This window comes from Hevea brasiliensis, unplaced genomic scaffold (assembly GCF_030052815.1).
Source record: "Hevea brasiliensis isolate MT/VB/25A 57/8 unplaced genomic scaffold, ASM3005281v1 Scaf573, whole genome shotgun sequence".
Taxonomy (NCBI): Eukaryota; Viridiplantae; Streptophyta; class Magnoliopsida; order Malpighiales; family Euphorbiaceae; genus Hevea; species Hevea brasiliensis.
This window is the reverse complement of record NW_026615110.1, coordinates 12607-23074: the sequence shown is the minus strand read 5'-3', so window position 1 is coordinate 23074 and position 10468 is coordinate 12607. Positions and strand designations below refer to the sequence as shown.

The following is a 10468-nucleotide window of genomic DNA, read 5'->3' as shown; positions in this document are numbered from 1 at the left end:
AATTAAAATAATCACAAAAAAGATACATTTAATTTAATATATATAATTATATTTTTTTATTTTAAAAAAGAAAAATTATTAAATTTTAATATTTTAAATTAATTTAATTTTAATTAAAACCCGAATTTAACCAATAAAACAGCAACAAGTTTTCACACACCTGTTCATCACTGCCTTCCATTCCCATCAAGTTCCATCTATAAATAGGGAGGTTTTGTTTTAGTTTTAAACCATAGCTACTTCAGTGTTTTCGCAAAGGCGGGTCTTTTTTTTTTTTTTTTAAACTTCAACGACTGCGTTTTGAATTTTGATATTCCATTTCTGCTCAAGGGAAATCTTCATTTATGGCTGAATGTGAAGAAAGTGAGAATATCCAAAGAGAGGTACGTGCTCTCTCAAAATTTCTGTTTTATTTTTTTTCTGCTAATTTTTATACTATTTTCCTTATGATTAGAGAAATTGGGTTTCAATCACTCAATTTTCACTCGATTTTCTTAGTATATGGGTTTGAAACAATTTTCTAATAGGCCGGACTAATTGATACTGCTGCTCTTTTGAATTTAAATCAGAGAAATAATGAAAAACTCATAGGGAAATTAGGAATAGAGTGGGAGATATAAAGCTCTGTGATGCTATACATAAGAATGAAGACTTGTTTCATGCACTTGTTCTTAGACGCAAACCAAATTAATTGTAATGACTAAGATTCCTCATTATGTTCCATTTTATGGGGGTGATTTTGTGAAATAATTAAAGATTTGGTTATTTTTTGAAGATCAAAGTTAATATTGCTGTGGAATTGAATTATTTAGGCAACTGAGGAGGAAAAGAGGCTTAAGTATTTCAAATTTGTGCCAACGGCTGTGGATTATATCGTGGTTTCCTTGTCAAACCTCTACGTTTTTGCCAAGGACAACTGTCCATTGAAGCTTGCTGTCGAGGCTGTTGAGTATACGGTGAACTGCACAGTTACGCCTATCTATCATCAGTACTGTAATGTTTCCAATGGGGCTCTCAAGTTTGCAGACAGCACGGTGAGTCCTTTTCTTTTATGTTCAACTTTTATGTTTTTGGTATATGTGAGGGGAGATTGAGATTGAAGGACCTAAATGAGTAGTTGATTGGTTTTCGTTGGTTACTAATGTTGCCTTGATCAATATTATATATTTGATGATATGGGTCTTAATTGCAAACTATTGTGATTGAATTTATTTGTGAATGAAAATTAAAATTTTTTTTTCGTATGGTTGCAGGTTGATGTATCGATCAGTTATGTTTCCTCAGTTGTCGAGCAGGTGTCTACCCAAGCTTATTCAGTGGTCGGAGATGCCCCAGAAGTTGTTCGTGTTGTGATAGAAAGTACAAAAACTTTGTACACCAATTATGAATCCACGGCCAAGGAGTTCTTCTCCACGGATGATTCAAAAGTAGAGGAATATGCTGTTACTGCTTGGCGCGGCCTTAATAAGCTGCCACTCTTCCCTCAAGTGGCAAATGTAGTTGCACCAACTGCTTCATATTGCTGTGAAATGTACAACCAAACTGTTCGTAGCGCTTCTGAGCAGGGATACAGTGCATTCTCTTATTTGCCTTTGGTGCCTACCGAGAGAATTGCTCAGGTGTTTGGAGATGAGGCGCCATAATCCGCACCAATTGTTTTCAGCCGAGTAAAACGATGATGTGCTCAAGAATAAATGTTGGATTTGATTATATATTTATTGTGAGCTTTTTTATGTGCTTATCACGAGTGTTAGTCTATGTTTTGGTGTGTTTTGAATGTGAAATAAAGGGCTAATTGAATTATTGGCCTATATGTAATTATGTACAAATTTCATGATTAAGTTGGAATCTAGAGGTTTTACTAAGAACTAATGGGTTAAAATAATGTAAAGAATAGTAGGGTGTAAATGAACCAAGCCGTTTGTGATCGACTTGATAAAAGCTTAATTTTGTTCAGCTCATTTTCTTAAAGAGCCGAGCTCGAGCTTGAATTATTAAATAAGCCGAGCTTGAACTTAGCAGTATTTGCTTTGAGCTTGAGTTCAAACTCGGCTCGTTTACAGGCTCACGAGTTAACTCGTTGAACATGCTTACGATCTGACTCATTAAATAGGCTCGTGAACCAGCTCGTGAATAAGTTTATAAATAGGCTTGTTTTAAGGCTCTTTCATAAGCTCGTGAACTAGCTTATTTATAAAAATATTTATATTAATAATTATAATTTATAATATTATAAATATATTTATTTTATTTATGACTATTTTGAGAATAATATATAAAAAATACATTAGTTAAAATTATAATATAATCAATATATAAAATATAATTATTTGTAATTTATTTTTTTTAAATAAAGTTAATTTGTATAAAAATAAAATTAGAATATTAAATATATGGTCTCAATATAATAAAATAATATATTACTAAATATTTTATTATTATATAATATTATAATATAATCAAAATAAAAGGTGTATTTATAAAATATAATTATTTGTATATTAAATATAATTTTTACAAAAAATAAGTTAATTTTTATGTAAAAAATAACTTTAAAATATTATATAATAAGTACATAAAAATTATTTTAAACTATTTTATCTGTATTAAAGTACTAAATAAATCAGAATTTAATTACGTAATTTTGGTGGTGGTCGTACGACTCAAAATATGAATTCATCTCTCTTTCTCTTTCTCTCTATTATTATCATTACTCTCTGTAATACTAACCATTATTATTATTATTATTCTCTATAATACTAATCATTCTAACCATTATTATTATTTTATCTATTTACAGTCTCTCACTTATTTTTTTTTCTATTAACACTAACTAGTTCATTCATATATTATTATTACTCTCTATAATATCTCTTTTTTAGTATTTGTTTTTATAATATCTCTCTCTTTAAATTGTAAACCATTAAAAAGTTAATATTTAAGTTTAGCACTAGTCTATCTTCCTCATATATAACATAGATATGTGCTTTCATAATTAGTATTATACTTAATATTAGTTGTCTACTTATTCAATACAAATTAATTTGTTCATATCTTAAATAGAATATTGGTTAAATGTCTAAAATATCAAACATAATTTGATAAATTAAATAATCTAATATATTTAATCTTTTTAAACTTATTTAAATAAATTAAATATAAAAATAGTAAAAAGTTCAAATTATAATATATTTATGTAAAAAATTAATAAAATTTATTAACAGTATGAATTAATTAATAATGCAAAAAAGTATTATATTTTATCAGAATAACTTTAGAAAAATAAAATAATAATTTAATTATAATTACATAAAATTTATAATATAATTTTAAAATCACGTAATTTTGATTTAAAACTATAGAGTTTTGAATTGAAATAATAAAGAATAATTAATTTTATTTGAATTATGATGGTATTGTAATTTGTATTATTTTAAAATAACTTGAATGTCTTTTAAATTATTTTTCTTGTTATTTTCTATTATTATGACTATGGACTCATGTAATAATGTATTATGAAAATGATAGTGTAAAATAGATATAATAATAGTCGAGTTCGAACCAAGCTTGACCTTATCGAGTTTATGTTTGAGTTCGTTTTAATGAGTTTATTGAATTTGACACGAGCTGAGCTCGAGTTTAGCTCGTTAATATAATAAACGAACTTAAAATTAGCCGAGCTCAAATTCAACATATTTCAAACGAGTTGAACTAGAGCCTTAATGTTAAAACTTGAACTGAGCTCGAGCTCGAACTCAAGCCTGAATCAATATTAATAAATCAAGCCTTAACAAGCTAAAACTCGACTTAGCTCAGTTCGTTTACACCCCTAACAAATAATAGAGCACTAGTGTTTATTGTTTCTTGTATATTTTGTTTGAATGTATTCAAAATTGGGAAGAATAAAATGGATGAGTATAATATGATAAAATAAACGAGTGTGAAGAGTGTGATGTGCGATCTTAAAATACCTAATAAAGTGAAAGAGAATTTCTATAAAACTATCGTCATACCAACTAATTCTTGTTATGTCTTTATAATCTCTCTCCTACTGTAGCAACCATTAATGGCTTTATAATCCCTCTCCTTAGTTTCATGCTCTTATTATTTTCCATCCATTTTAATGATTAGAGATCTTCCAGGGTTCCATAACCATACCTTGAGGCTGAGTTCTTTTTGCATGGATCTTTAGGTTATGGCTTAGACAAAATTGCTCCAAATTTTTACCTTTAGAGGTTCAACACCTTTTAGGGCTAAGGGAGTTTTAGTTTAGTTATTGGATACAGTTGATAGTTAATAAATATCTAAATAGCTGAACTTATATGTTTGGCAAACTATCACGACCCAACCTATGGGCCGGACCAGCACTAGGACCTGGGCCAACCTAAAGCCCCCGAAGCCCGTAGTAAGCCTAACTATTCCTTAACCCAACTCTAAGGCCCATTTGGGCCCAAATTCAAGAAACCAAACCATAAAGTGGACCTTTCAACGGGGAGTTTTTGACTCACCCGACCTGTAAACAAAATATATCATCAATTGGGGAGCTCAGCTCACCCTCCACATACTCATATCAGCATCAAAAATAAATGGGAACTCAGCTCCCTCATCCAATCCATCAAACATGCAAATAATAATTTTACAAGTCCACATGACAATTTATATTACAGACCCGAATCATTTAAATATCTCTAACACATGTGGAAATTCTAGGAGTAAATAAAATTACACAAATATTGATAAAACAACCTGCGAAGGAGAAAAGCAGGTTAACCACAATAAAATCCTCAAAAAATGTTGAAGAGTAAAATATCAATTTTAACCATAATCTCTATAACTATCTAGAACTAATGCAACCTGTGGAGTGAAATGCAACAGCAACAATATTTTCACATCATAACAGCAAAAAGGTAATTTGGAGCACTCACACACCCTGTAATATCAATCATAATATATGGATCCTCTCTTAAATCCAAAAGAACCATTTCGGACTTCCACTTAATAACCAAAAAGAACTCAAGCGTCCGCCACAAGGAAGGACCGGGTCCAGAAGATCTCGCCGTGGTTCACCCGTCCTATCCATAGCCCACACCACATCACGCTCCAAATTACCACAACAACATCCATGGCAATGAATGCAACATAAATCGTGCCTAGAGTTTAATTACATAAATATATGCATATAAGTGATGCATGGGCATGCTTGAACATATAATAATATGGAAATTATAATTAAAATTAATATTTTACTGGAGGAAGAAGACTTGACAATTACATTACAATTATTTAATACAAATGACTCAATACAAATCAAGAAAAGACCAAATACGCCTAAGTAAGTAAAAAAAAAGCAGCGAGTCTCCCTATACCTAGACTACCCAAACCTGTAAAAGGGCTCAAAACACACTTCTATATCCACAATCCATATATTCACAACTCAATCATATCACACAGCCCCTCCTGGGCCCATCAAATCAGTCATCCATCATAATATGTAAAATTTCAATTTAGTCCTTATAATTGATCATTTAAATAAGCTCTAAAAATTCTAAAACTTTGCTCCTTAGCAATATTACTAAGCTATTGCAAAAAGAATCATAATTTTCTAAGCTACCACGAATATTTTATGGATTTTTAATCCTATTTAAGCACTAGAAAATTATGAAAAAACAAGGTTTGGGTTTACCTTGACAATGGGAATTGAAGATACACACAGAAGCCCATAATACGGGGTTAGCACATAAATTTTTCAGAATTTTCTAAGCTAATTTCCCAAAAAAGCGGTGTTGGAAAAATTCAAAATTTATGTCGCCGCGAATCTCTCGACGAGTGGAGCGCTTTGGTACTCTCGGTTTTCTTGTGGGGTTTACGGTTTGTGAGAAATCTAGCCCAAAAATCAAAATGCGCTAAAACTTCTCGGGCAAAAATTGGACAAACCGCTCGATGGATTTCGGTGTTCTTGGTGTCTATGGAAAGCTCTCGACGAGTAGATGAGTTTAGGGACCAGGTGGTCGATTCGGTTTTGGCCGACTTGGGCCGGAAAGCAAAAAGTCACACACCGCGCTGCGAGCTTTTTTTTTCCATTCGCCAGCCGTGGGGGGGGGGGGAGGTGAGGCGGCGCGGGGAGGGGGGGGGGGGAGGCGGCGGCGCGGCAAGGGGAGAAGGGAGGAGAGAGAAAAAGAGAGAAGAAGGGAGAGGGGTCGGACGCGCGTGGGGAGGAGGAAGAAAAAGAAGAATACAAAATTTTAAATTTCGAGGTCCAAAAATTCCGAAAAAATTTCAGAAAACTCAGAAAAATTCGTAGACTCCAAATATATTTTTAGTTTTGCCACGTAGTCTTTAAATTAATTTTTAAAAATCATCAAAGTTTATATTTTTGGAAAATCGAACCCGATTTTTAAAATTCGAAAAATCTCAAAAATTTCCTAAAATTTAAATAAAATTAAAATACCAATAATGCTCATAAAATAATAAAATTTAAAATTTTGGGGTGTTACACAAACCTTTTAAAAGGGCAACCGATAGCTAATAAGATATCTATCACTCGCCTTTTCTATCAGCTTTATAATATGACTTGTTCATAAACTATTGTATACTTCTTTTTTTTTTTTATTTGACAAAAGTACCACAATATTTTTAATAACTGCTGCCATTTACAAATTCTCTCACACTTCTCAGTCTTTCTATATATCAAATATATGATTGACAAAACATGGATACAAACTAAAGCCAATGTTGAGACTTTATCTATGTTCATACCTGTGACTTTGGTCTCACCACCATGAAATTTCATTAGAAGTTCATTCTTCTTATTTCCAATTTATCAATTATGATAGGCCTATTGACATTAAAAGGCCAAAATTTTTTGCTTTTTGGTAATTTAATACGAAGCTTTAAATCTTAGCAAAATCGATCAAAATTTCAAAGTTTTTTATAAATTTTATTCAAACTTGAAATTGAATTTGAGGGAAGTATGCCAAATTTTAGCTGGCATAATAGGTGATATTTTTTATTCTAAATGAGTGGGCCTCACATGACACGTCGAACAATAAAAAAAAATTAACCCTTTGGTTAACTAATTAACCAAAGGGTAATTTTGTAAATTCAAAGTCAAAATCCCTAAATTAAAAATGCCCTCCCTAAAACCCTCCACTCATTTCTTACTTCTTCACTCACTCCCTTCTCTATTGTCTACAACACCAACGAAAAAGCCATAGTGTTTCCTTCACTTTCTTGAGAAAGTTTTGAATTTGACCATGATATTGTTCGTGGGATTTTCTGTAGGCATGGACCTGTAAGGTAAGATAGAAAACACCAGGTGGGTTTAGCTTGGGTAACCATTCTAATACTTTAATCAGTAATGGTACTAAGTAGAGTACAAAATCAATTGTAGATAGAACAACATACCTGACTATGAAGGCCCGAGCTCCTTTATATAGGCATCAGGTGGACTCTTGTGTAGATTAGGAGTTTAGAATGGGATTCGAAATCCTTAATAAGGTAAGATACTTATCATTAGTAGATAGTGTTTGTATAGAATTTGAACTCTATTCATTCAGGTATTTTGAAGTCCTTCGAGTACGAATCTTTAGGTTTGATGTCAAATGGTGTGTTAGATGAAAGAACTCTAGCCATGTAATAGAGCCTTTTGAGATTTTTGGGAGATCCATCGCACTAAAATTTTGAGTGAACCATTATTTTAAATATTTTTATTATCGTACTATCGCTTTAAATGGTGGCAGGTTATCACCTTAAAAATAATAGAGTGACAGTCTATCGCCTTTATGGTTGTGTGGTCTAGCACCTTGATCTGGTAGATTTTCTCCATGTCAAGTGGCTTGTTTGACATCTTAATAGTGAACTTATGTCTTAGCTGCTTTGCCCATGCCTTTTTGGGCAAACTTATCATTGGATGGCTTGTCGATGTCTCTTTGACATACTTGTGTCTTGGATAGCTACGCCTTTTATAGCGGACTTATGCTTTAAATCTTAATCTCTTTGCAAGCAGATAAACACCTTAATCTCTTTGCAAGTGGATATACACCTTAATCTCTTTGCATGCAGATGTATGACTTAATTTATTGGGCAAACGGATTTACACCTTAGATCCATTGGTATTTTGGTGGAGATTTAATGTTTGTACAAATATTCTTGTGAAGATAGCCAGGTAAAATATCAAAGGTAGTATTGAGAGATAAAAATTAGAAGAGTAAACTCTTGAAGTTATTTTAGATAGCCTCATGATTTGTCTTTTTGAAAAAGAAAAATTAAAATGAACTAATAACGAAATAATTTTAATTCAATTGAATTTGTATAATTATTTCAAATTAATTAATTCCTAAAACTAATATTGAATTGGACTTTTTTTAATCAAAGCCCAATTAAATTTTTTTTTTCTTTGTCGAAAGTTCAATTAAATTGAAATTATAATTCATGGGCTCTATATGAGATGGCAATTTCGTACAATTGTTAAAAAGAGAAGAATCGTTTTGACAATTAAGAAATTGATAGTAATTTTGTAAATTATAAGCAAAATCAATATAACCAATATGGAAGTAAATTGATTGCTGGCATTCTTTTTTAAAGAGATTGATGGCACATGTTGTAATCATCACTAAAACTCAATGATCTTCCAGCAAAAGAATTATGGTATATTAGTAATTACAATTAAAATTTAGGGAGAGATTATTAGATGCAGTCGGTATATATGCACACTCTCTTTTTAAAAAATATAGATTTTACCTTTTTAAAATTAAGAATAATTATTTTTTTTATTTAAGGGAACACTATTTTTAGATTAATTATAAAAAATATAAAAGTAAAAATTATTTACAAATCTAATGTGGATTTGAAGTTATTTATAAAAGTAGTGTTTGTTTAAGAAAACGGCATTGAGAAAAAAGATTTATTGACGGGTTAAATCAATAACTTTTTGTTAGAAAGTACAACTATATATTTTTAAAAATACCACTTCCAATGACATTTTCAGAAGTATGTAGCCATATGTTTTTATAAACACCACTACCAATAGCATTTTTAGAAACAAATGAAATAAAAAATAAAATTATTTAAAGGTATGCAATTATTATTCTATTTATGTTTTTTCTTTCATTTTTATTCAATCATTTTTCTTTTTAATGAGTACAATAAATATATATTTTAAAATTATTTAACTAAAATGATTTTTACAATTTTAAAATTATTTAAACTAAAATCAAATAAAAAAATAAAATAATTATAATATCACAAGGACTCAATTTAATGGATAAATTGGAAATTTTATTTTATTTTCAGTGTGTTTTATAAATATAATTTTATGAATAAATATATATTAGATAGAAACTAAGCAAATGAATTAATCTATCAACAAAATAAAAAGTGATAAACTAACTGGTTTTATTTTTAAAATATAGGGACTGAATTATTATCACAAGGACTCAATTTAATGGATAAATTGGAAATTTTATTTTATTTTTAGTGTGTTTTATAAATATAATTTTATGAATAAATATATATTAGACGGAAACTAAGCAAATGAACTAATCTATCAACAGAATAAAAAGTGATAAACTAAATGGTTTTATTTTTAAAGTATAGGGATTGAATTATTAATTTTATCAAACTTTAGAGATTATATTGAATTTACCCTCTAAAACACACAAAAATAAAATAAAATAAAATTTCTAATTTGTCCATTAGGTTGAGTCCTTGTGGTATTATAATTTTATTTTTTATTTGATTTTAATTTAAATAATTTTAAAATTGTATAAATCATTTTCTTTAAATAATTTTAAAATATATTTTTATTATACACTCGATGTAAGGAAAATGAATGAATAAAAATAAAAGAAAGAACACAAACAGAATAATAATTTTACACCTTTACATAATTTTTTTATTTATTTCATGTGTTTCTGAAAATACCATTAAAAGTGATATTTTCAAAAGCATATGGTTATATACTTCTTGAAATATTATTAAGATTAGTGTTTTCAAAAGTATATGATTGTAGTTTTTGTAATCAAAGTTATTGATTTAACTTATTAAGAAAACTTCTTTTCTAATAGTATTTTCTGAAACAAACACTATTTTTATAATTAATTTCAAATTTATATTAGATTAATAAATAGTTTTTATTTTATATAATTTAATAATTAATTTATTATTTTTTAATACTCCTGCACCATTTCAAAGTGTAGTAAAATATAATAAAATTTTTTTGTCACATGCGTTAAGGTATTGATGGACATCAGCCACGTGGTTAGGTGGGACACAATTAAGCATGCAATGTCATCATTGTAATGAATGTCAAAGTTCCTAGAGGAGGAAATTCAAGCAAGACGTTATCTTCTTACGATTTTTCATTAACCAAATAATTGACATTTGTGAAAGATGGACCAAAAATCAAGGCATTTTGCCAACAAAAGAATGCCGGCACTTCTGAAATTATAACCAAATTCCATGGCTCTTT

General features: G+C 29.5%; 1 protein-coding gene across 1 annotated transcript; it reads left to right on the top strand.

Moving 5' to 3' along the window:
• Positions 1-220: 220 nt before the first annotated feature.
• Positions 221-1868, top strand: LOC110644912 (small rubber particle protein-like). The gene is made up of 3 exons (XM_058142591.1): positions 221-383; positions 813-1034; positions 1254-1868. The coding sequence occupies exons 1-3, from the start codon at positions 345-347 to the stop codon at positions 1641-1643; spliced, it is 651 nt and encodes a 216-aa protein (XP_057998574.1). The 5' UTR covers positions 221-344; the 3' UTR covers positions 1644-1868.
• The last annotated feature ends 8600 nt before the right edge of the window (positions 1869-10468 follow it).